At 39.6% G+C, this 27,694-nt stretch overlaps 1 protein-coding gene across 1 annotated transcript; it reads left to right on the forward strand.

Moving 5' to 3' along the window:
* Positions 1-5,065: 5,065 nt before the first annotated feature.
* On the forward strand, positions 5,066-26,467 carry LOC114141081 (ephrin type-B receptor 2-like). The gene is made up of 16 exons (XM_028011497.1): positions 5,066-5,370; positions 15,551-15,615; positions 15,693-16,377; positions 18,098-18,253; positions 19,699-20,034; positions 20,590-20,714; positions 20,820-20,982; positions 22,276-22,384; positions 22,576-22,640; positions 22,788-22,910; positions 23,059-23,306; positions 24,045-24,260; positions 24,347-24,496; positions 24,923-25,116; positions 25,203-25,358; positions 26,353-26,467. Exons 1-16 carry the CDS (start codon positions 5,298-5,300, stop codon positions 26,459-26,461), a joined length of 2,973 nt encoding a protein of 990 aa, XP_027867298.1. The 5' UTR covers positions 5,066-5,297; the 3' UTR covers positions 26,462-26,467.
* Positions 26,468-27,694: the final 1,227 nt, after the last annotated feature.

The following is a 27,694-nucleotide window of genomic DNA, read 5'->3' on the forward strand; positions in this document are numbered from 1 at the left end:
AGGTTGTGGCCCAACTTTCATTATCCTATGATAGTGGAGGGCGGGAGGAGTGACAATGAAGAAGAGAGGCCATCTATAAATGGAAGATAACAGAAGAAACCTAAAAATAGATAAACACTGTGTGCATGCAGCCTTATGGTGGATGTATTACATTAGGAGGCTCATTCTGAAACATGAAATTATGATTTTTACAGGACAGAGACACAATGAAACAAAAAGCCGTACAAATTAGTTTGGAATCAATGGTGCAATCTACAGGATGAAAGCGAAACTAAAGTCTTAGTGTATGAACTCTTACGATATAGTTAGCAAGAAGGCGTCGCAACCAAACAAAGAAACATCAAGCAAAGTGTAGTTCTATGACAAGAGGAAGAGATAGAAAATGAACCATCTTTGTACCATCCTGACTGTGAAGTACAGGAGTGGCAGCATCATGTTGTGGACTGTTTTGCTGCAGGAGGAATTGGTACTGAAATAATATCATGTGGAAATATTGAAGCAACATCTAAAGGCATCAGCAGGACGGTTTAGCTCCAGATGGGCGATGACTCTCAGCAGCCAACACAGTCAATGTTTGGTTCTGATCTCTGGAGAAATTATGGGTAGATCTGAAAAAAAGCCTATAAATCTGATCCAGTTCTGTCAGGAGGAATGGACCAGAACTCCAGCAAACTACAGTGAAAATCCTCTGGAAGGAAACTCAAAAGGTTTGACCCGAGTCATCCAGGTCAAGGGAAATGCCACCAAATCCAGAGGAAACATGAACGTTTGCTTTTGAAGTCATAAATAAATAAATCTGAACAATTCTTCCTCTCATTGTTGTGGAATTTGAACAGAAATAACTTGTGATTCTGACTTTAAACAAGTTTGGTCTGATTTAACTTCACACTGTTGTCATATTGTGTGTGTTTGGGTTTACAGCCTACTGATACTATTAAAATGGTCACTGTGATTTTACACATACAGTAATGGAAATTATAACTGATTCTTAAATAAAAACACTTTTCATGGCTGCATTTACTGTCCTGCTGGCCTGTGAGTACATCAGATATAGAAAAAACAATAGTTACACAGACGGGGTTATTTTTAGCAGGTGTCCTTGACAAGAAATAGTTGTCCTTTTGAAATGGGGAGGTGGGGAGGGCGACGGAGAGTTTATGGGAATAAATGTCAGAGACTCGCACTATGCAGAATCAGATGGCAAACAGCAGCAGCTGCACAGGCCCTCTAAGCTTCAGAGAGAGGATACGTGAGCATGAAGAACTGCTTTTTGCTACTTAAAGTATTCCAAATAATTAAAGCTAATCCCATTGATTATGCATGTGTTACTTCCAGGCCAGACTAATTTATTATCAGAATGTCGAAGAAGCTTTTTGCAGAGCTTCCAGCTAATCTAAAATGCCAGTCAAGAGCTCTGATGGCGAGCATTAAAAGAAATCATATTTCTTCACTTTTTACATCTTAAAAGGGTTAAAACTAGACTTTCTACACAACAACTACCAAACTTACTAGAAGACCTGCTAAAATGTGTCAGAAATAATTGTTCATTGCTGTTGCAAAATCTGACGCAAACAATAAAAAACTAATCATAGATGGCAGGAAAAAACATCAAGAAATCCCAAAACTTCTTCTTTAATATTTAATAATGTTAGAGCCTGCAGTTAGTCATATCTGCTCTTACTTACTGAAAGAAATTCTGATCAAAAAAATTAATTAAAAATGAAAAATGCTTCCCTGTATTAATTTTATTCTAATCTCCATCAATGCAGCCATTTTGGTGTTTGGATTTTTTAACTATTCACATCAACAAAACACACAACACTGATAAACACAAGGAAGCACATATTCTGGGATGGACAGAAAGTTCCTCTTGAAAATGAGCTCTAGATTTCAATGAGTCTTTTACCTGGTTAAATAAAGTAAATCATTTAAAAAAATAATTCATAATTTCCTTTTTGTTCACAAAAAATAAAAAAATCTAAAAGTTTTGGCATGGATTTGCATTATTAGTTGGTTAATGTTTACATTGTGCTATTTTATAAAAAAGCTGCTCATCAAATGTGAGTTAAAGAAATTTTACTTCATAATTTAACTCCTTGAAATTTAAAAGCTCCTGCTATTTCTGAAGCTCCGCCTCCAGGAAGTCATCCCAACATGGCTCCTTTATTAACCCTTTAGTGTTTTTATCAGCGTAGCTCTGAGAAGTAGCTCCTATAATGAGCTCAGCAGTTCCACCAGGTGTTTGCTAATTGTGCTGGCTAGTCGGAAGGAGCTGAAAGGGGGAGGAGCTGCACCTCAAGGGAGGGGCTAGGTCCACCCAGGCGTTCTGCACCACTAAATGGTTGCCATGGAAATTAAAGGATGCATGAAAGAATCAAAGCAACACTTCAGGTTTGTTTTTGATGATTGAATAACATTATGACAGAAAATTTTAAAAAGAAAAAAGTTAATTTTTCATAATATTGCCATTTTAGGCCACCCTGAGTTAATTTTCTGTAGTACGGGGTTTCCAACTTCAGTCTCCAAGGGCTTCTGCATGTTTTAGTTCTCACACCTGGATCAGGTGACGACTCGTTGGCAGCAGGTCTCTGCAGGATACTGACATACTGAGCACTGACCCCGTTTTATTTGTTCAATTTGAAGGTGAATGCTGCCACCTAGCGGCCAGTGGCTGTTATGTCTGCGCTAAAATAAATCCATGTCATGTGATAGAGGATGATTCCAATCCCTGGGGTACTGGTGCAGGAGCTTTTTACTGGTTAAAGTGGGAATAAATCTAGATTTAAGGTTTTCAGGAAACTGGTGTTGATTCTGAAACTTTGTCTTTCATGAGAGTTTTTATTATTGTTGATATTATTAGTTCCTGTAGATCTTTAGACGCTGACATAAAATGATCAAAAACATCAGCAGGTGTTGGTCTCTATCACACACACACACACATGCTCAGACACACACACACACACACACATATGCTCAGACACACACACAGACACACACACACACATGTTCTGAATGTTTCAGGTGTTGCAGAACAGAATCAGTCATGCTGTCTGACTCACTTTTCCTCCGTTTTGTTCTCTGTTCCAGGGAAACTATCATGTTGTATTAAAAATGAAACAAGACCACAAGCAGACAGAACCAAGTGTGCAAGAAAACATGAGTACTTTAAATAATTCAGGGCAGCTAATATAAAAATGAGCTTGTTGCTGAATGAGACACCATTGCTTTCAGTAGAAAACAGACATAAACAATGAAGGACCTGTGATTAAATCAGCAGGTTGCATGAAAAATGTTACAATTTTCAGCAAATATTCATGCAGTCTTTAGAGACAAAAGGTAAAAGCTTCAGATTTATTTCTGATTCTGTATATTGTTATCTTGTTTGTTGAACAGAGCAGTTGCTGGATCCAGAAGAAGCTTTTTTTTTAACCAGGAAGTAGAACCCCAACAGTGAAAGCAGCAACTGAGAGCAACCAGCTTTGCTGCTGATTCTATGACCCTCAAGTCAGAACAGATTTACATCTGATTGGACCGCTGATGGCGCGTCTGACCTACAATCTGCTGCATTCTCTCTGCCATCTCCATGGGCAAAGGTTTCCATGGGAACAAGCCCTGGGCTCCTTTAATCTCTTGTTTTGCAGCCCTCACTCATCTGGAGGCAGGCTGGATTCCTTTTTGTCAAGCTCATATTCTTCTGCTCTATTTCCTCCCAGAGCTCTCCCTCTTTTCCTTCTCTCCCTCTCTTTCTCTCTCTCTCTCTCCCTCTTTTCCTTCTCTCTCTCCAATGTCAGCACTGCTCCTGAATCTTCCCTCTGACTCATGCTCTTCAGCTCATTCCAGTTTCCAGTTATGAAACGGTTCATGTAGATCAGCTGTAGAGTCTCTGCAGATTTAGCCACCAAGAAGCTGAGAATCAGAGCAGAGTCCTGGTGAACAATTAGGATTAAAACTAAAAATATAGATGCAACAGATTCTCTAAATAATATAATTTCATAAGTCAAGTTCATTGGTAAAATTATCTTTCATTTAATTGGCTACCTAACTCTGTTTAGGCCCACAGACCCACTGAACCATATGAATGCTAATGTATGTAGTCTATAGCGTATTTATTCATCTATGTATTTATATACTTTTACATTCTTTATGAATGTTGATTTTGTACTTAATTTATATTCCTAGTTTAGCTGGGAGAAGTTAAATTAAATTAATAAGTTCTGCACAAAGAACTCAAGCAAAGTCCACACATTTAAAAACATGATCATAAATGGATATTAAATTAAAATTATTATCACTGTTGCTGTGACTAGTTCTATTAATCCACAGTATTTAGCTGTTAATGTGAGAGATTTGATATTTAAAAGTACAGCTGGTATATGTAAATATGAATAAGACAAACATGTGAATGAAATTCTGAGAGACACAACAGCTCAGATCAGCGAATACACTTTAAAATATTTCTGTTAGTTTATGAATCACTGAAAGATCAAAGATCTGCTGTGGATCAACCTTCCAGACCTCTCAGGTTCTGGTTCTGGTTCTGGTTCTGCTCTGAATCCAGAACCAGAACCAAACACGGAGACGCAGCATTCAGCTTCTATGCACCACAAATCTGGAACAAACTTCCAGAAAACTGCAAAACAGCTGAAACACTGAGTACCTTTAAATCAAGGCTAAAACAACCTGCTTAAAGTTTCCTTTGATTAATGATAAATGGAACATTGATCAATATATCTGATGTGTTTTGATCATTTTAACAATGAAACTTAATAAAATGTAATATTTGTTTTTGGTTTTCACAACTGCTGATGTTTTTATGCTTTCAGAGTAAAACACTTTTCTCTGCCTTGATGATGAAATGTGATATAATAAACTATAATAATATGCTTTAAGGCTGGAACATGAGTTTAACTTATACTGTGGTTATTTTTTTCTATCTATCTATCTATCTATCTATCTATCTATCTATCTATCTATCTATCTATCTATCTATCTATCCATCCATCCATCCATCCATCCATCCATCCATCCATCCATCCATTGTTCATTTATTTCTCTTCCGCCCCCCCGTCCCTCCACTTGGTTGCTCCCAGCCTGATCGGCCGCAGCCGCGGCGGCAGCAGCGATCCCAGCCATGATCCCTTCTGTCGCTGATGATGACGAGGATGAAGCTCCGCGTTTCTGAATGAATTCACAGCCTGGGCTCCGCTGCTGCACGGCTGCTGGACGGATGCATCGCTTCCTGCCTTCCTTCCTTTCCTTCTTCTTCTTCTTCTTCCTTTTGTTGATCGCACACTCAGATGCGCGGGATGCCTGTGATTATGGACGTGGTGTGTTTTCTGTGGATGCTGCCGTCGGTGTGGGCTGTGGAAGGTAAGCCTGTCTGCCTGCACAGATCTATGCTCATCTATCTGCTGCTGACATCAAGGGGAAGCCTGCGGGTGGAAAACATTCAATAAATGTATTATTATTATTATTATTATTATTATTATTATTATTATTATTATTATTATTATTATTATTTATGCTCCACCTGTGAGCCAGCAGCCTGATTTTGTAGGATTTGGGGAGATTCGGGGCCTACCTGCAGTACTCCTGTCAGCTTGTGCAAACTGGACCCAGCAGCTCAGAAAGTAACTCTGTAGCTCCTGGAGTTTGGTCCAAATCAGAACAAGCACAAATATTTATTCAGACTGTACATAAGGTAAAACAAAATGATAATGAAATGAATTAAAGAATTTCCTGCACGCAACACGGTGAAACTAATCAGTATCTGTGAAGAGTGAGATCATTTCATTCTTATCAAACAGCTGCTGGAAGCTGTTTATAATTAAACTTATGTTTCAAATAAAACCTTAAATTATTGTTTATTTTAGGATCAACTATTCAATTCGTTCTCTGGAATCCTTGACATGAATATTTTTGAGTTCACCGTCGTCTGGTTGGTTTTTCTGAGACAAATTGGTGGATATTTATCCAAAGCTTCCTTCAGGGAAGGATTGCGTTTGGTAGATTTTCTACCAAAGTTATTTCAGTGATGAACTGTCATAAATGCTTTTTAGCACCAATTCTTCTGTTTTTATAAGTGACAGGACTGAAATTAGCGTTCTGTCTGCACCACAGGGCGTTAGACAACGGCTTTTGTTTGGAGCTGGAAGTTAATTGGTTGTTGATTTGTGACAGATTCTTAAAAACATAAACACAATTATCCAATGTTTAAATCTGTGAAGTTAGTTTTGCTTTAAATCAGTTTAAATTGAGAAGAAATTCAGCAGTAATATAAAGTCCGGTTAGCACTCAGCAGGGTTTGGTTTCATTTCTTCCATCTGAGACTATTTACTCTTTAAAAAGCTAATTTCATGCATTTTTAATTTAAAAAGGTAGTTCATAAAGTATCAGATGTTTTACTGAAAAATGCAAGGAGTTTTAAGGGCTTTGGTTCATATGTCGCAATGAGCAATAAATCAATTAATAGCAAGATAAATTAAAATGAGCTCCATCATTTCCATTTCTCTTTTTTCTCTTTCTACCAAAAACTGGATAAAGAAAGTCTTCACTCTGATGCTTTTCATCACTTTTTCTGAGGAATAATTTTGCTAAAAAGACTCCATAATTCTTTTTATTTGTTGTTTTGCTTATTTATTTTGGTTGTTCAAAATATCTTCCAGATCCAGTATTAAATGTTCATTTCAATTTAAAGTTTATTGATCTTTCAGAATGTTTTATTGCATTATTACTATCATGTTAGTTGAAAATGGTCTCAAAACAAAATATTGTTCATTACAATAACTAATGGGACAATGTAACCTGTGGGACCATGCCTCACTGATAGGGGGCAGCGCTGAGCCCCAAAGACACAAGTGGCAATAAATAATAAATGTATTATTGTGACAGACCTATTCATATCTCCATCAGATATTTGGTAAGAGATGATAACAGGACAAGTGGCCACACACTCTCTCACACTGAAGGGCAGCTTAGAGTAACCAATGAACTGAACATGAAGGTTTTTGGACTGCGGGAACAAGCCGGAGTACCAGGAGAGAATCCATGAATACGCAGAGAGAACGTGTCGACCCCAGGCAGCGAGGCAGCAGAGCTACTAACGGCCAAGAAAACACTGATAAAAATATCTGAGCACGTTATTCACGGGTCCATGGGCGTAGGTTTGGGTATGGATGGTCGGGACATGTCACGACCAATATTCAAGGGATATAAAATAGTCCCGACCAATTTTTGCCATATTAATAAAAAAAAAAAAACATATGTATTTTTTAACAAAAACAAAATAAATAAACGAAAATCTACATTGATTAGTTTAATATTTCAATATACTACGCAGTGGTAGCATTCATTTTAAAATTCGCTGTTATGAACTATGACGACCCGCTATTGGCTCAAAGAACGTGGATCTACGTTCTTTGATTGGCTGCACCAGGCGGCGGCCAGCTGGCCACACGCGGAATGGAAGCTTGGTCCATGGTGCTGAAAGTGAACGCGTCTCCTTCTGAGTTTGACATTTATTATGAGTCTCCGAGACCATGTCGCCACCAAAAAAGAAAAGGACGACAGACATTAAAAGTTATTTCGCTACCTCGGCTGTAAGTACAGTGAGGGGACCCATAAGTTAGATATCTATCATGCAATAATATCTTAACAATTGGATCTTTTTCCTGAAATGCAAGAAGTCATTTTTTGTTCTTATCTGCAATTGTGTTTGTTGTATAATCAGTAGATCCAGAGGATATTTCTTTTGATCTTACTTGTAATGTTTGCTGAATTTTGAAAAGGAAAAAGTAAAATGTTCTTGAACTGATCTGCTGAGTATGACTGTATCTGGTTGTATACACAAGATGCATGATCAAGTTATGGTTATGGTTGGGGGGAGGGGGTTATTAAGCCAATGTTGTGCCCCCCCCACTGGTCAAAAATGGCCGGTGCGGGGGGGAGGAGCGGGGGGGAGGGGCAGTAAGTTGTAAGGTCCCACCAAAACTTAGACCAAACCTACACCCTTGCACGGCTCATCCTGAGAGCTTTCACACTCATTTAGTTCTTTCCACGTCTGGGTGAAGCAGTGCAGTGCTGCATTTTACCTCTGGGGGTGCTGTGTCACATATAGTGAATGAAGCAGGCAGTTGTTCACATGCTTATCGCTGTTATTTACACGTGTTTTACATTTGTTGACGTTTTACAGTGTGACACATTTAATTAATATAAGTGGCATATTTAGTCCTGATTGGCCATAAATGTGGTGAAGTGAAAATGCCCCAGTGAGGCAGAAAGTACCGTGCCTCACTGATAGGGGGCAGCGCTGAGCCCCATAGACACAACAGGCAACAGGTGCTCTTCTTCACGCATTGAAAGACTGAAAACTATTGGAAAAAGAGAAAATAGAGTAAAACTTTATTAAAAGTGTGTGCATAAGACCCTGTCAAAAACTGTTGTCATGAATGTCATTCTGTAAATAATGGCACTCTGAATGCAAAATTGCATTAAAACTTGCATTAAAAATCCATTAAATGTTCATGACATGTTATGATATGTTCTGTGATGTTTAAGTCATGTCAGCCTTATGCACACTCCTTCAAGTGAAGAGTTACTGAGTCGCTGCTGCTCCACCAACATGGAGGCCTTAGCTTTCCACAGCACCTTCAGTCTGTCTCTGCTTGGTGAGCTGCTAATGTTTCTTCTTCTCCGTGTGAATTCAGGTCGCAATCTCAGTCACGTCTGAGCTTTTCTGCAGCTTAGTGCCAACCAGCCTTTCTTTTCATTAATCCATCACCTGAATGTGAGTCAGTCCGGATCCTTCATGGATCTTCTTCACCACAGCTGATGATGTTCCTGCACACTGACTGCGGTTTCATTACAAATATGCTCAAATCTTTGTCAGTATTCCGCTAATGTCGGAAAAACAACTTCACAATTGAAAATCACATGTGAATACATTAATGTATGTGATAGGTTTAAAAAAAAACATGCCGCTGTCTCTGTACGATCCGCACCTTCGGCTCATTGCGCTGAAGAAATACTTCCGGATTATTCTTAAAATGTACATCAAAAAAGTGTAACATATTTATTCATATGAATTAAAATGCTATTTTAATCGATGCTTTAATTCTCTTAACGAATATTTGTCATAATGTAGCTAAAAGATTATATGTAGAAAATTGTGTTGGACTCAAAGAACTGTTAGCTAGTGGTTACCGTCAGTGCGCCCCCTGGTGGACATAATAAAAAGCCCCTTATTTTATAATAATCATAAATTTTATGAAACTAGCTAAATGTGTTATCGGATTACCGATCAGATGCACTTATTTATTACTCTATTTTCCCTCACTTCTGATTATTGTACATTCATTCACGTGATTTGTTTTTTCCAGAGTCAGTCTTGTAAAAATCGGTTAAATTGTTTGAATCCTTATTTCTTGTTATTTTCTCTAAATTATATACTATTTTTACGATTACAATGACATGCAAAAGAAAAAGGAAACAAACATGTGACAATTGGCCGATGGTCCGGATTGTCCTGCTACTTCCTGTCGTTTTCTTCTTCGTGGTTTAGCTGCTGAACACCTGTTCTAGTCATGTGACTCGTGTGACGTGAAAACAGTGTTTACATTGGAAAAAATTAAAACAACTTTGACTCAGCCACAAAATTACCTCAACCGTCAAAACGAAATTGGTATGTTTCCATTAAGCAAATTTATTTTAGAAATGTTGAATTGTGTAATTATTTGGTCGGTGGAAGCGCAGCTGCTGAGTTTGAGTCGCTGGTTGTCGTGTCTGCTGTGCCTGATGTACCTTACCATGAGTTTCTGTGCTGCAGCCCTCAGGGATCCTGTTCTTGTGCTCCAGATTGATGAGATTTATTGTAACATTTCTGTTCGTTGTGTGCCAGTAGAAGTGTATGTAATCAACATAATGTGCTTCTTGGGACACTTTTAGTCATCTCTGAGTGCAAACATGCAGAATCACGACACAACAGAGAGAGGATGTTCTCATCCTGGAGGTTTTATTATTTCTGTGTGCTGATAAATAATCCATGTGGAGAGAAAAAGGAGTGAAACACAAACTCATTTCAGCATCATTATATTGGTTTTCTCATGTTTTGAGAAAAAAATAAAAAGCCAATAACCCAAGGTTCACAGAAAAACATAAATGTCTAGATATTACGTTAAAATCTTGTCTCAGTGTTTTGGTTTGGATAAAGATTTTCTGATAGGAATGACCTCAAAGCTCAAAAACTCTGAGGCATCGAGACATTCATTGTCCACTGATGCATCAGTTTTACTGTAGCATATATTCACTCCAGCATATTTTCTTTCCCAACGAGATCAGTAGCTTTAGTCCACGTTATTTCTACTTACTCAATCTCCACTGAACCAGTGGGTTCATATAACTGAACCCACTGGTTTCCCAACAGCTCAGCAAAATGTTCAGAAAATTAGTGATTCATGCAACATTAGCCTGAGATCATTTTTAATTTTATTCCAGAGCGTTTACTTTGACTGAGTAAGCTGATTCGGGCTTGATTGCATTAAAAATTGTCACGTAATCTTTCATATTTCTTTTTCTACATACAAAAGTCCTGAGCCGGAACCTTTATATTAGCATTTCCGATACGCCTGTTAATGTGACACACAAGCTACATCCGCTAACAGCAGCGAGGGACGAAGTCGTGTCACTCGGCCTGCTAGGGGTTAACTTCTGCTTCCAAACGATCTGATTGGACGCTGGAAAAAACGATCGTTGAATCAAGTTGTGCTAAAGGGAGTTAGCCTATCAGCAAAGCTGTTCAAGCCTAAAATAGCATCTCAGGGCTAAACGCGTAGCAGCCAAGGCTAATGTTAGCATCCGCATTTCTAAAGGAAGAATGATCAGAGATGATCTCTGCTCCAACCTGATGGTTGAAAAACCTGAAGAACAGATTAAAAACTGTAAATATCGTTATTATTCTTCAGCTCATATGTCTGTTTATTCATTTAGCTGCTAAAAGCTGCTGTCGTCGTCTGTGCGTCAGTTTTACAGACGTACCAGAAACACAATGGAAATGTTCCGGCTCTGAAGTTTTTATGCAAAAAGAGAAAAGAAATGAAAAACATGTTTAGTTTTGTTAAAATGTTTAGCTTATTAAAATCAATGCAATTATTTAATTAAAATTAACACATAAATGTCCTAATATAAATGCTTATTGTGAAGTACTGGGATCTGCTGTTACTGCTACAAAAGGTGCTGCAGGATATAAAATAAGATTTATGACCTTTATTAGTTTGAAGTTACTTTAGGGAAATTTATGATTTGATTTATTCATTTTCTGTGGAAAGATGGCAACATATTTGTCAGTTTGTATTATTAATGTCATGATCCTGGATTGTTTGGGTTTTTCTGTGTTTGTATTTTGATCATTTCCTTCTTTTCTGTTTAGTTTCTTTGTTTATTCGTTTTGTTAACATCTCTAAATCATATTTCTGCCTCTGACTGCCTGCATCTTGGGTCCAACTACTCAGCAACACGACATATTGAGGATTTTACCTCAAAGCAGTAAAAATATGTGCGTGATCTCTTCTGCACTGCTCCTCATCGAGGCCATAGGGAGATGAAACAATCAATCCTGAATTTGATTGCTAAGGAGATAAAAGCTGACATCACTGCTCAGTTTTTTAGCATGTTTGTCGTCATGACGAGTTTTTCAAAATGAGCCGCTGGAAGCTAGCTAACAGCCACCGCCGTGACATGAAGCAGGGAGTTTTATGATGCGTCTCTGTTGGTTTGATCTATCATGACATATATTATGTGATGCAGCCTAGTAGGATTATGTGTGCTGGGCTTAGTTGGCCCAGTCTCTCCTCCTCTTTGGCCTACTTTTACTGAATCATGCAGGGGGACGGAAGCACAAGAGCGCCCTCTACATCCATGCAGCAGAACTGCAGGAACAGATGGAGCCAGTTGGAAGAATCAAAGCTAATTAACTACAGTCTGCAGGAAAAAAGAAAAGATTAAATTCATGCATTTCTAATGTTTATAGTATTAAACCAAACATATTTTACAAAGCCAAATCTTTGTGGAGCAAACTAGATTTTGGTTTGAACAGAAGATAATTTGTCAAGTTGATATAAAACAATTTCTATAAAAGTTTAGCAGGGATTCCTGGTATTTCAGGTGATTTCCAGCTGTTTTTCTGTCTGTACTACTGGGAATGAGGACCAGCTCTAATAAATATGCAGCAGAAAGGAGAACGTCAGACACTAATGCACCTCGTCTCTCCATCTCCCACTAGAAACTCCAGCTGTGCCGAGCCCACATGCATTTTAAATGTGGAACTGCGGCAGCGTCTTTCATTATTAACACACATTCACTCGTGTATTTAATTCTCCTTCCCTCTGATTATGACGGATTTGTTTCTGCGTGTCATGTGTGGCTTGGAGAACATTTCCAAACATGCAGACAGCGAGAATATTTATCCAAAGCTTCAGATCCCGAGTGTTTATACATTTTTCATCAGGAGTGTATCCCAATTTCATTCAGCCACAAGCAGTTAGAGCGAGTCGTGTACAATTAGTGTCAAGTCAGTTGAATTTAGTTTTATTAGTGCCTGAGGTGCCCAAACCTTTTGCAATGGGTGCCACTACTCTCTTTAACTGACTAAACCCTCTGAATTGTAGTGAGGGGAGAACTAGGAAGTAACATGAAAAGTAAAAGAAAGACTTCAAGTACAATATTTGTACTTTGATGCAGTATCTAGTCAAAGTACTTTCCAACACAGAAAACAAAGCAAAATTATACTTTTTCTAAATGAATCCAGCTCCATGAGAGTGAGTTGGAGAAACTTTCCATCCACAAATTCAAAGTAATTTACTGAAGGTGATTTTTTTTAAAGTCAACTTTCTATTTTCAATTAAATACCATTTTGTATTTACAGTGTAGTATCTTAATTTATCATTTTATACCCCATGGATGGGATTATGGACAACAGAAAAATCTTTAAATTACTGATTAATAAGGGCTGAAATGATTAATCGGGATTAATCGATTAATCAAATATTCATCAACTAATTTAGTAATTGTATAATAGCTAAATAGAGTATAAAGTCATGAAAAAGTGCCTACTTGCTGAAAAAACATCATAATTAAAATAAAATTGAACAAACAATACAAACACTTTGCAAAATGGATAAATAAAAAAATTAAAAATGTACAAAAATCCTCAAATGACAGTTTTAGCTTCACACGGTTCAAATTCTGTAAATAAATAAATCTCCTTTTAAACAACTTTTGCTCTCCAAATATTAATTGATTAATAGAAAAATAATAATCAGCTTCTCGCTGCAGCTGCTAAAAATGATCAAATGTTATTGCAGTTTTTCTTACTTAAACAAGAAATTGAATTATTTGTTTATTTGCTTATTTTTAAAGACTTATTGCATTAAAATGGCTTACGCGGTTTAAAGAAAATTTTGCAGAATGTCCCATTTTTTCATCCGATTAATTGATTAATCAATAAAACAATTAAGTTTTGGTCGATATTTTCCATCTTGTTGTTTGTACCGAACCTCCAGAATAAATCCTGGGTTCACAAACTCACATCTTCAATACGGACAGTTTAGAAACTCGAGGTACCAGCTAGTGAAGTTGTAAAAGCGTGTGATGATTTGTGTCTGCACACCAGGCTGTGCTGCAGCCAGCAGTGCTGTGCTGCAACCAGAAAGCTGCAGCAGAGATGAGAGAGAAACTTCCCCGGGAGCAGAGCGCTGCACCCACAGTGCCTCTGAAGTGACTTTTTCTTTCGAAAATAGAAGATATGTGAATTAAAGCAACATTAAAAAGTGTCGCTACATGTGATTTCAATGCAATATTCTCAAACAAGACATTGATAATGGCGTCACAATGGAAGCTACTAAAAACACACTAAGCATGAAGCAGTTTGTGGGAATTTGAGTTTTGAACTGTGAGGGTGAATAGATTAATTTGAAATGTGCTGCAGGTCAGCGCTGGTGGCCTCTTTGTTCCTGCCTAACTGTGGCTCTAACACCTGGCTCTCCACTCGCTCCCTGCTCCTCATTAATCGCTGCTGACGCTAACAGGAAGCAATCACCCGGAAAAATGGGTCATTTGGTTGCAACAGCGCTGCTCACATGTTAGCATGGCTCCCGACCAGCCAAACCCTGGCAGTCATTTCACAAAATCCTGACTAATTATTTCAGTTTGAACTTGTTTCATTTTGCCGAACACGGAAACAAAAATAAATTATTGACAATTGAAGACAACAGAATAAACAACACATTTTAACCTTTAACAGAAATAACCATGAGAAAAGTTGTGTGCAGCAGAAACCCGGCAGTTAGCGAGCCTCAGAGACAAAAAAATCACAATCCAGGTTTTTATGGCCTGAATTAAACGACATCCTCTCTGGTTTGGTCAGAGGAGTTCCTGACTTTGACTGGTGTCCAGCTGCTGATAGCATTCAGCAAAACAGGCTAATAGCTGTAGTTCAATAAGCAATAAATCAATTAACTGCATGATAAATTCAAACAAGCTCAATAATTTCCATTTTTCCATTTTCTCTCTATTTTTCTACCAAAAACTGGAAGGTAAAGGTCTTCAGTCTGATACTTTGGTCTCAACTGTCCCTTTTTTTGAAGGAGTTTTGTTTAAAGACTTTATAATTCATTTTATTTGTTCTTTCTGTTGTTTTGTTTGTCTATTTTGGATATTTAAAATGTCTTCTAGTTCCAGTGTTAAAGATTCATTAGAATTGAAAGTTTATTGATCTTTCAGAATGTGTTCTTTCATTATTATGCCATTACCATTTTATTACTTGAAAATGGGCTCAAACAAGAACATTATCATTTATTGCTATAACTAATTTATTGTTCAGCAGGATTTATTATTGTGACAAGCAAATCGGTGCTGTCGGTTTGAAACCATGGCGCTGAAACTCCATTTCTCTCTCTGTCCCAAACAAACATGGGGCCATACTTGGTTTTTTTTAAGCATTTTTTGTGTTGTTCTGTTGCTGTTACAGCGCCACCAATTGGCCTGGCAGACCTCCTGCAGTGTTTTCAGTGGTACTGCCTCCTGGGCGCACATGTCTTATTAATCTTTTACAAAGATTTACAGAGTTCGTCTGCATGCAGGCAGAACCACATTTTGACCAGAAATGGTTTTTTTAAATCATATTCAACACAAAGCGTTGAAAAGTATTTTCTGAATGAATTGAATAGTTTTATTACTTTAAGTTTTCCTGATTGCTAAAACTGATTTTAAATCTTCATGTGTCCAAATATATAAAAACACACACAGATGTTCGTAGTGGATTTTATTACGACTGTATGCAACTTCACATGAAATCATTATTACATTTTTAATTGCAGTTTGTAAAAACTACACAATAATAACAGACATCAGACGTTGGGAAATGCTTCTTAATTATGTGATCAATATTAAAGGTCGTGTTCATATTTTTAGGTTTTTTTCCATCCAATGAAACAGTTGAAAGAACAAAAAAAAAGTTGAATTCTTTCTCAATCGTTTCCTCCTTTTGTCTTTCCTGCAGAAGTTCTGATGGATTCAACGACAGCAACAGCAGAACTCGGCTGGACCACCTTCCCGTCACAAGGGGTGAGAGAAACAGTGAAACAAAGAGAAACTAAATGAAAGATAACATTTGTTGTTCTGTGTTTGTGTTTCTGTCTCAGTGGGAAGAAGTGAGTGGCTATGATGAACACATGAATACCATTCGGACGTACCAGGTCTGCAATGTTTTTAACAACAGCCAGAACAACTGGATCCGGACCCGGTTCATCCAGCGCCGCGGCGCTCAGCGCATCCACGTCCAGATGAAGTTCTCAGTGCGGGACTGCAGCTCCATTCCCAACATTCCCGGCTCCTGCAAGGAGACCTTCAACCTTTACTACTACGAGTCGGACTCCGACGTGGCCAGCAAAGCTTTCCCGCCCTGGATGGAGAACCCCTGGGTGAAGGTGGACACGATAGCCGCCGACGAAAGCTTCTCCCAGGTGGAGCTGGGAGGACGCATAATGAAGATCAACAGCGAAGTTCGAAGTTTCGGACCCGTTTCTCGTAAGGGATTCTACTTGGCTTTCCAGGATTACGGCGCCTGCATGTCCATCATCGCCGTCAAGGTGTACTACAGGAAATGTCCGCGGGTGATCCAGAACGGGGCGGTGTTCCCTGAGACCCTGTCCGGAGCGGAGAGCACCTCTCTGGTGGCGGCCAGGGGAATGTGTGTCCCCAACGGGGAGGAGGTGGACGTTCCCATCAAGCTTTACTGCAACGGGGACGGGGAGTGGATGGTTCCCATCGGCCGCTGCATGTGTAAGGCCGGACACGAGGCGCTGGAGAACGGCACACTTTGCCAAGGTAAGGAAGACGTTGCTGTCTGTATTCAGGCGTGATGCTGCAGAGGACATTTCCTTAAAGGGGCAGTATCATGTGTTTTCCAGGCACATAGAATAATCAAGTCACTATGTTACCTTCAATTGTTATAAAAAAGCTGTAAATATCAAATGTGACTTAAGTTTGACTTCTTAACTTAACTCATATAAATTGGACCTCTGTCTCTTTAAAAACTCCTGCTGTTTCCTCTGTTAACCCTTTAACACCGTTTTATCAGCGTTGCTGAGAAGTAGCTCCTATGATGAGCTCAGCTCAGGTGTTTGCTAATTGCTGCTGACTAGTCTGAAGGAGCTCAGTGGGGGAGGAGCTGCGCCTTGGAGGCGGGGCTGCGTCCACCAGGCGTTTTGCACAGCTGAATGGTTGCCATGGAGATGAAAGGATTTCTCAAACTTGCATGAAAGAATCAAAACAACACTCTAGTTTTGTTTATGATGAAGGAAAAACATTATAACATATAAGTTGATTTTACATGATACTGCCCCTTTAAGATTATGTCGTGAATCTTTCGTAACTTTTATTTATTTTGTCTGCTGAATTGGGACACTATACATTATAAAACATTTTGAACAACACTAATGTGACTGCACCAATTACAGCTGTAACTGTTTGTTGCTATGGCAATGGTACCGCCTGAACGACCCAAAGTGAATAAAGATTTAAATCAGGGGTGTCTAAACTTTCTGTCATGTGAGCCAAAATCATCAGGTAAGAAATTAAAAGTAAGAAATTAGAAAATCTAAAATAAAGTAGGCTGATTTAATTATTTTGTAGGAAAACAATGTTATTTATTGAAGATCTAAAATGTAAGAAATATTTTGCATGTTTGCTAGATTATTCTTTGATGGGAAGAATAATCCAGAAAGGAGAAAGAAAGAAAACTTAGGGGCAAACCAATAATCATAATACATTAAATAATTATATCATTTACAGTGTAAGCGGGGATCCCACACTGTAAAAAAAGTCACTAATTTACGGCATCGAACCATAAATTAGAGACGTTTTTTACAGTGTATGGAATGTATTATGTAAGGATGATTTTCCATAGAAATTTGTGGAGTTAGTAAATTCACCGTTTTCATTATGTCAGACTGATGGCGGCTCTTGTTTTTATAAAAATTGATTCCTTGGCAATAATTAACAGTGTGATATTTATTTAGTAACAGAGACCTTCCCATTATGCATACATGTACTAACATTTTACATTTTCTACAGTTTGTCAGTGTAGGATTAGACTGCTGCTGCAAAACCTGAATTTGTTTTCAGGTTTTTTTGTCATTATTTTCAGGTCTGCCGGTGAGAGTAAAGTTTACAGGATTTACAGTTTGATTATAATTTAAAACAAACATTTTTCTTCTGCTCCTTTCGCCCTGATTGCATCCCACATTCTAACATGTTGAGATATGAAAAGTGACAGCATCTGTCGGGGTCTCTGTAACTGTCATGTTAATGAGCTGACCTTTCTCAGACGCAGACATGATCAGGCCTTATGCTTTCCGGAGAAACTGTGAGCAAGAAAGAAACGCAGAAATATTGTTTTCAGAACATGTCAGGCTCTGATGTGTGTGTCAGGACTGTTTACGTAACAACAAGCAGAAACGATGCAAAGTGGCGCCATGTGACCATGTTCAGCTTGTCTGCTGCTCGTTTTCCTTCCTGAGCCTGGAGTTGTCTGCTCTTTCTCCAGCTTGTGTGTCGGGTTTCTTCAAAGCTGCACAGGGAGATGAGAAATGCCTGCAGTGTCCCATAAACAGCCGAACCATCAGCGACGGAGCAACCAACTGCATCTGTCGTAACGGCTACTACCGCGCTGACGCCGACCCGCCCCGGATGCCGTGCACCAGTACGTAAACACTCTGCAACGGTGCAGAGCACAAAACACATCCGACTGATGATGATGATGATGATGATGATGATGATGATGAATGAATAATCAGAGCTGGGTAGCTACATTTACTCAGTTACGTTTTCTTCAGTAACATTTTTGAAAACAAGTATTTTTACTACTACTGTAGTACTTTTATTATGTATCTTTACTTTTGTTTGAGTAAAATGTTTGGATTCTCTGAATGAAAAACAACCAAAAAGCAGACGCACACCTGCAGTTTTTGTCAAAGTTTAATAAGTTTGTATTGAAAAAAAGAGTCTTTGTTACTTCTATGAATTATTGTCACTTTGGTCCTTAAAATACCAACATTTCCACTTAACTTTATATTTAGGTCTGTCTAATGATGCTATTCTAAAATATTAAATGATTGATAATTTGATCAGTTACTCAGTACTTGACTTTTTATCAAATACTTTTTCACGCTTGAATAATTTCTTGGACGGCTGCTTTTTTCTTTACTTGAGTAAAAATATGTTGAAGCAGTGCTACTCTTACTTGAGTATAATTTTGGGTTCTCTACTCTGTACACATTAATAATCTGACGACATGAATAAGTAGAATGATGTTTGATTCAGCATTTATTTTAATTAGTGTGACCATCCTCCAACATTTGGAGGCTCTCCTTCTGAAAAAAACTCCTGAATCGAATGAATGCTTAAAGCTGCAGTTTGTAATATTTATTTAAAAATGTTTTTCTACACATTTGCTAAAACTGTCACCCTGTCATGACACTGTAATATGAGGCAGATAATCTGTGAAAAGATTAATCTTCTCCACCTCCTTCCTGAGCTTCTATTGTCATCTAAAGAAATTTACCAAAAACAACCAATCAGAGCCAGGAGGAGGGGCTTAGCGCTGTCAATCAATGCTAAACAATTCACCGTTTTATCAGTGGCCAATCATAAACTATAATATTGTTGTTTTGAGAATGTTTTCAAGTAATATATTGATAATGCTGTAATAATGCAGGCTCTCAAAGTCCAATAAATCTAAATTTTGTAAAGAACATTTTAACACTGGAGCTGGAAGATATTTTAAATATCTAAAAATAAAACACTACAACCAAAAACAATAAATAAAAAATAAAATCCACTTGCAGTTCAATTCAGCTTATTTATGTAGCGACAATTTACTATAAATGTCGTCTGAAGGCACTTTAGAGAAAAGGTTTTTAAATTAAACCAAAACCATAAATTAAACGGATTATGATGTTTCTGTAAACAAAAATGCCTTTCTAAAAATATTAATCATCAGAATGGAAACGATCAAGCTCATTGTAATTATCAGAACTGTCTAATTATAAGTCATAAGTAGTCTGAGCTCACAGTTTGGAAAAGTCCTTTAGGTCATTTTGTGAGGATGTTCGGCTGGTTTGTTGTGTAACTCTTCTTCCCTTCCAGCTGTTCCTTCAGCGCCACAGCGGGTCATCTCCATGGTGAATGAAACGTCTGTGAAGCTGGAGTGGAGCCCGCCGCTGGAGAGCGGAGGCCGAGAGGACGTCGTCTACAACATCATCTGTAAGAGCTGCGACAGCCGGCGGGGCAGCTGCACCCGCTGCGGAGACAACGTCCAGTTTGTCCCGCGGCAGCTCGGCCTGACGGACACCGGCGTCCGCATCAGCGACCTGCTGGCTCACACCCAGTACACCTTTGAGATTCAAGCTGTGAACGGAGTGTCTGACCAGAGTCCGTATTCGCCACAGTACACGTCCGCCAACATCACCACCAACCAGGCCGGTTAGTGAACATCTTTCAGATCTGTTTCATCCATCAAGGTCCAACGGGACAGAAGAAACAAAGACATTTCCTGTCAGGAACTTGATAATTCTTCTTCTGTCACAAATGGGAGTTGAGATGGGAGATGGTGTCTTTCTCATAAGGGCAGACGGTTCCATTGACCATTGACATATTCTACACCATCATATGCATAGAAAGACGAGGGCAGTTGTGGACAAACTTCTGCTAATCCTTAAATAGCAGAGCTAATTTTTTAACTTTAAAAAGAAGTTAGCTAGAGTTTCCAAAGTTAGCTTTGAAAATAAGTTAGGCAAAGGTAGAAAGACAAAGTGCAGCGTTTTATCCGTTAATAGCAGAGGTTTTTCATTTAGCGCTTCAGCTAACTTTGAAAATACGCTAGCTAAACATGGAAGTTGGTCTCCTTGGTGGAGAGCACACTGAGGGTTTGTGACCAAGCGTTCAACTTGAAGTCTCAGAATCGTTCGTCTCTGCTGCTCTTTCTGTGGCTTTGTCTCATTTTTTCTCTTACTTAGCATTTTTCTGGTTTCTTCTCAGCACCATCTGCAGTGTCCATCATCCACCAAGTTAGCAGAACTCCCAACAGCATCACCCTGTCCTGGTCTCAGCCCGATCAGCCTAACGGTGTTATCCTGGACTATGAACTCCAGTATTATGAGAAGGTACATCCGTCCTGACTGGGTCCGTCTTTCCCTGCAACATTTGTAGAGGGGTTTTAGGTTCTGGACGGAGAACAGTCATAGCTTGAATTGTTTTGTCTGTTTCAGAACTTGGCCGAATATAACTCCTCTCTGATAAGGAGTCAGACCAACACAGCAGTGATACGGGCCTTAAAGCCTGGAACCATCTACGTCTTCCAGGTCCGAGCTCGAACTGTCGCTGGATTTGGAAGCTTCAGCGGCAAAATGTACTTCCAAACCATTACTATGGGTAAGACCTCTTGTGTCTGCCTGAAGGATGTAAATAACCTTTACATTTCTGTCAACACGCTGATATCTGTGTGTGTGCATGCGTGCGTGTGTGTGGGTGTGTGTGTGTGTGTGTTGTATGAACCCACTGGTGAAGAGGAAGGTTGAATTATGCCAAATCCCACAGTCTTTTATTTCTCTCTGGCCTCCACTGGAGTCTGTAGAAGGTGGTTCTAAAGTCAGTTGAAGTTGTTTAGAGAAATTTTGGAATAAAAATGTCGCATTAAAGACTGAATCCACTAAGACAGGCAACGATTGGCTCAGAGATTTTCACCAACGGACACTGAGAGTAAAGTCGCCTCTGGACAGATCAGAAATCTGTGTTTCTAGTTTCTCTTGAGAAGTCGAAGCTCTTTCATTGCTAAGTGTCTCTATTGGATATGAAATGTTATGTTGATTCTGTCCGCTGTCCTTCACACGTCCAACATGACCAGGATGTAAAAAGTCTTAAATTCAATAGAAAATATGTAAATTGACCTAAAAAAGATAATCACAGGTCCTAAATGTTGTCGTGGCAGGACTATTTAATCACATATATTGTATGTAGTTTATTTTCTTCATGGGATTTTTCTTTCAAGCAGAAGTTTGAGTCGCAGACACCGGCGTATGTTCTGTTGAGGCTAGCTAGCCTCAGCTGCCTCTGGCTAGCTCGCAGGTTAGCTTTTTGCGTCTATCATTAAATTATAAATTATTGCCAGTTAGCTAGACAGCGTTCAACTTTTCTGTACGATGCTCTGTGCATTCTGTGTAAAAAAGCTTGCTACTACTACATAAAATATGCAAATTTTTTTTGTAGATTTCTCTCATGACACAGGTCTTAAATTTAAGTCATAATGGCCTTAAAATAGGTTTTAAAAGGCTTAAGCTTGAGTTAGTGAAACCAACGTAAACCCTGTAATAGACGCAGATTGTGGATTTAATTGGTTTTCCTCTTCTTGGACTTTTAAACTGGATAGTTTCTGATGCGGTGGGTGTGGAAAGCTCTATAAGGTCCAATCAAAACACTGAACTCCTCTAATTCATTTATGGCCTGAGGTGTTAGCCCATCAGGGTCTGGCATTTATGTTGTGCCAAAATCTAGAAGTCAAGTTGTGAGAATCCTTTCAACATAATGGAGGATGAAAGTCTGTGGTTAGTGAAACCACAGGCAGTGAAAGGTGGAAGCAGACGTGCTCAGTCTGGCCGGCCAACATGTTTTAGACGCTGTATCTCAGTCAGCTCCAGTTTGTATCTTTTGTCTGCTTTTGTTGTTTAGAAGAGTATAACTCCAGTATCCAGGAGAAGCTACCTCTCATCATCGGTTCGTCTGCAGCAGGAGTCGTCTTTGTCATCGCCATGACGGTTGTCATAATCGTTTGTCGCAGGTGAGGCATTATTTGATGGTACAGATAAATAAACTCGGGCAGCGGAGTAAGAACTAGTGAGCTATACTTCTAGGACTCACATGCATCTAAATGCATCTAATTTTCTTTTAGTGCTATATACATGTAACATAGACACATTGTTTTTATCTGTAGACATTTTTACCTTAAAGATCTTTGTTTTTCCTCATCAGGAGGAGTTCAGACAGACCAGAATCAGAGTACTCCGACAAACTCCAACATTACACCAGCGGCCACAGTAAGCAGCTGATTCACTCTTCTGTCTCGTCCAACAGCTATAAAGATTAAAAGCCGTCTTTAGTGAGATGGGCTTCAGTTTTGGCTGCTCCTAACTTTGAGGTTTTTTTATGCATCTCTGCTGCTTTTCCGTTTCTCTCTATGACAGTTTCCCCAGGAGTGAAAATCTACATTGATCCCTTCACATATGAAGATCCCAATGAAGCTGTAAGAGAGTTTGCCAAAGAGATCGACATTTCCTGCGTCAAGATAGAGCAGGTCATTGGTGCAGGTAAGGAGACAATGAATCAGAAACACAATGTTTGAGGATAAACTGGAACATTAGGAGCTTTGCTGTTTGGCTCAGCTCTTTCTTCACAGAGATCTTAATGAGAGACCTCTTTGTCCTTTTCCAAACTGCCAACTCGTCTTTCTGATAGGTGAGTTTGGGGAGGTATGCAGTGGAAACCTGTGGCAGCCTGGGAAAAGAGAGATGCTGGTGGCCATCAAGACGCTGAAGGCGGGCTACACTGAGCGCCAGAGGCGGGACTTCCTGAGTGAGGCATCCATCATGGGCCAGTTTGACCATCCAAACATCATCCATCTGGAGGGGGTGGTGACCAAGAGCAGCCCAGTCATGATCATCACAGAGTTCATGGAGAACGGGTCCCTGGACTCCTTTCTTAGGGTAATGCTACCACATCATACACACAAAGATACGCCTTACCAACATACTGTGAGCAGAGTTAACTCTTGCTCTGTTCATATGGATGATAACCAGTAAGACAAAGTGACACTGATAAGCTTGCTTGATGCTTGATGCATGAACACTCTGTGTGGAAAATAGATGTCAACACAACTTTCGAAACATTTGTACTCTGTGGTTTGTCCTCTCTGCAGCCAATGTCCTGCTAAACTAGATTCTGACTTGAAAAGTCGAATTAATTTACCGTCGGTGTCTTAAGGTGTTTTCAGACCTGATAGTCCGGTAGACTCTGTTCGATTGGGGACCAAAATAGAAACATCTATTGGAACCAAAACGTCTCCAGCTGCTGTGGTTCTCTTTCTGCCTGTTCCTCTGTAGACCACTTCCTGCTTTTGTTTCGGTCTCCAGTCCGCTTGGTGTTCACATATGAATTCAAACCGAACCAGAGTTCATTTCAACCAAACCCAGACTGAGGTGGACCAGAGTTCACTTTTTTGGTCCAATTACACATTCACACTTCCCCAAATGAACCGGACCGTCTAGACAAACGGATTGTAGTTGGATTAAAGTGGGCCAAACATAACTGGTGTGAATGCACCATTAGAAAGTGCCCTTATGCAATTATGGTGCTCTTATAGAGCAAAAACCTGGTAAATCAATCTGACTTGACAGCAATGACACATTCAGAGTAAATTTATGTAGTTTTTCTCTTTCCAAAAGCAAAACGATGGGCAGTTCACTGTGATCCAGCTGGTGGGGATGCTGCGCGGCATCGCAGCAGGAATGAAATACCTTTGTGAGATGAACTACGTTCATCGAGACCTGGCTGCCAGGAACATCCTGGTGAACAGCAACCTGGTGTGTAAAGTGTCCGACTTTGGCCTATCGCGTTTCCTGGAGGACGACACGTCCGACCCGACATACACCAGCTCTTTGGTGAGTCCTTACTGAAGAATAAAAGTACTTGTGATGAATTCATTTTCAATTGGTGGCAAATTTCCTATGTCCTTCCTCCCTGTTAGGGAGGAAAGATTCCCATTCGGTGGACGGCTCCTGAGGCCATTCAGTACAGGAAGTTCACCTCCTCCAGTGACTGCTGGAGCTACGGCATAGTCATGTGGGAGGTGATGTCATATGGTGAACGGCCGTACTGGGACATGAGCAACCAAGATGTAAGTAAATCAATACTGAAAGTGTTCAAAGTGCTTTACATCACGAAAACATAAAAACATCATTTGACATTACATTTTGTCAAATGCCATCATTAAAATCATCAACACACATAAAATATGTTGGTCAATGTTTCAGTTATTGTTAATCAGAAGTGACTCTAAACAGATGGGATTTTAGTCTAGATTTAACGGCAGTCAGTGTTTCGGCTGCTTTGCTGTTTTCTGGAAGTTTGTTCCAGATCTGTGGTGCATAGAAGCTGAATGCTGCTTCTCCATGTTTAGTTCTGGTTCTGGATGCAGAGCAGAACCAGAACCAGGAGACGTGAGAGGTCTGGAAGGTTGATCCACCAGCAGCAGATCTTTGATGTGTTTTGGTGCTAATCTCTTGACAGCAGTGTGAATTTTCATCTGTTTGGGCTTTTGCAGGTAATCAATGCCATAGAGCAGGACTACAGGCTGCCGGCTCCGATGGACTGTCCGAGCGCGCTGCATCAGCTGATGCTTGACTGCTGGCAGAAAGATCGCAACAATCGGCCGAAATTCAGTCAGACCGTCAGCACACTTGACAAGATGATCCGCAACCCCAACACCCTCAAGACCACAACGCCGCTGTCGTCCTGGTGGGCAGACAGGCGCTTCACACCCGGACCGGCCCATACTCGCTCACTAATCATGTCTCTGTTCTGTTCTGGGTTTTTTGCACCAGTGTTCACTTACCGCTGCTGGACCGCAGCACCCCGGACTTCACCTCCTTGAGCACGGTGGATGAGTGGCTGGAGGCCATCAAGATGGGCCAGTACAAGGAGAACTTTGCCAACGAAGGCTTCAGCAGCTTCGACGTGGTTTCTCAGATGACCATGGAGTACGCTGGTTACCCCTCATACATCCACCGACACATTTCAGATCGGTTTATTGATGCAGCACGTTTAAAAGAACCTTAGCAATAAGTAAAACCTTTAGGTATAAAACCAAAATATATTTAAATAAAATTTACGTGTAGAAGGACGTTCCGGTTAAAACCAGAGTAAAGAGGGTTAAGATATTAAAGGTGGGATAGGAAATAACTGCAGCTAATTCTAAAATGCTACACAAATATGACTACATTTCTTAGAAACAGGTTTTCTGGAACTACTGGCCTTTATTTTACAGAATAAAGAGAAGTGGAAGGACATGCAGCCCAGAGTTCAGGAATGGAACGAAATTAAAATATTGAAATAAGAATATCAATATTAGTGCAGTTTTTCTAAAAATGTGTTAAAGCATATACATTATTTAATTATGTTATAACTACCCACCCAGTATTTTTTCACAAATAGAGGAGATGCTGTTGGCTGCTTTAATCAGCTGAAAGATGAACACAGGAAATAGGTGGAGACTCTTATTGTGAAGGGGTCAGTATGCCTCTGTACATTTTATAATTTTAGTGATGTAAAATTGCCATGCTTTATGCAAAAAACAGATTATTTTTGTTATTGATTATTCTATGAATTATTCTGACGATTAATTGTATTTAAAAATTGACACATTCTGCAGATTTTTTATTTAATGCAGAATTTAAACAAGGCGAAACTAAAATTGCCACTTGATGTTTTGGGTAGGACAAATTTGCATACTAAACTTTTTATGTATATTCTAAATGCAAAATGTGTATATATTTGTACAGTTTTGGCTTAATTAGTGTTTTGAGGGTCTTGTTCTTTCAGCAGTTGGCCTTTTTATTCTGTTAGCAATTAATATTTTTCTAAATTTCTATGATCGATTAATCCGATTAGTCGCTTCAGCCCTAACCCTGGAACTTATTTTTAAGTTTTATTTTTTCTGCCTCAGTTACTCAGAATCAGTCTTGTTTTTTTTAGGGACATCGTTAGGATAGGCGTGACGCTGGCCGGCCACCAGAAGAAGATCCTGAACAGCATCCAGGCTATGAGGGCGCAGATGAACCAGATTACCTCAGTGGAGGTGTGATTCCACGGACCCGCCCGCTCGGGCTTTGCTCACCGCAGGAGGCCAGCATCCTCCCGAACTTGTGAGGAGAGCCACCAGCATCCATCCAAACTGTGACCTCACCGTACCTCCCTACAGACTCCACCCGTCCGGGTCCGTCGCTCGGCAGCGCAGAGACGTTGGCTTGTTGTTGTGGCAGCTGCTGCGTTCAGGTAACGGTGCATTCAGGGGCTTTGAGTTGCAGTCGACCTGCGGCCGTTTGAGATGATCTACTCAACACCTCCACCACCGAGTTCCTTTACTGAGCAACAAGAAAGTGCGTCCAACATGACCTGGCAGTTCCAGTTTAAGGTTGACTTGATCTCATCAGACCTCACATGTGGTGCTTTTGGTGGCAGTTGGACTTCGAGGCCTTAAACATCACAGACAATCAGCTTAAGGGAACATCTGGACTGACTGACATCTGTCTCTTCACTCCTCTGGCTCTCTTTTCTACACGTTTTACCAATCAGATTTCCTGACTGTTGGTTGTGGCATTGTGGCTGAGGGCAGTTTTCAGTTTTTGGGACGTTATTTATTTTAATATTTAAAGGGGCAGTACTATATAAAATCTCTCTTTTTTTAACTTTTATGTCATGTGATAATGTTATTCCCTCGTCAAAAACAAACCTGGAGTGTTGATTTTATTCTATTATACATGTTTGAGAAATCCTTTAATCTCCATGGCAACCATTCAGCTGTGCAAAACACGCAGGTGGACCTAGCCCCACCTTTGAGGTGTAGCTCCTCCCCTTTCAGATCCTTCAGACTAGCCAGTAGCAATTAGCAAACACCTGGTGGAACAGCTGAGCTCATTATAGGAGCTACTTCTCTGAGCAACACTGTTAAAAACGTTAAAGGTTTCATAGAGGAGCCATGTTGGGATGACTTCCTGGATTCTGAGCTTCAGAAAGGAGTTTTTAAAGAGACACAGGCCCAATTTCAACACATTAAACTGAGAAGTCAAATTTCTTTTAAGTTATATTTCTTTTAAGTAGTATTTTAAGATCAATTGAAGTTAACATAGTTAGTGGTTTATGCTAGAAAATGGCACTATGTGCCTGGAAAACACATGGCACTACCCCTTTAATAGGTGAATCTTAAATCCTGCAGGAACACATAAATAATTTAAACTCTTAGACGCACCTGCCTGTTTTATACAAAAACTCATCTTACACAGACTGGTTAAACTTCAGCACCATTTTGCTGCTTATT

The sequence above is a fragment of the Xiphophorus couchianus genome, chromosome 24 (assembly GCF_001444195.1).
Source record: "Xiphophorus couchianus chromosome 24, X_couchianus-1.0, whole genome shotgun sequence".
Lineage (NCBI taxonomy): Eukaryota > Metazoa > Chordata > Actinopteri > Cyprinodontiformes > Poeciliidae > Xiphophorus > Xiphophorus couchianus.

Excerpts from the sequence above, each read along its gene's own strand:
- LOC114141081 (XM_028011497.1), top strand. The coding sequence starts at position 5,298 with ATGCGCGGGATGCCTGTGATTATGGACGTGGTGTGTTTTCTGTGGATG. Across the intron at positions 22,385-22,575 it reads GTCATAATCGTTTGTCGCAG|GAGGAGTTCAGACAGACCAG; the intron begins GTGAGGCATTAT and ends TTTCCTCATCAG. Across the intron at positions 24,261-24,346 it reads CGACATACACCAGCTCTTTG|GGAGGAAAGATTCCCATTCG; the intron begins GTGAGTCCTTAC and ends CCTCCCTGTTAG.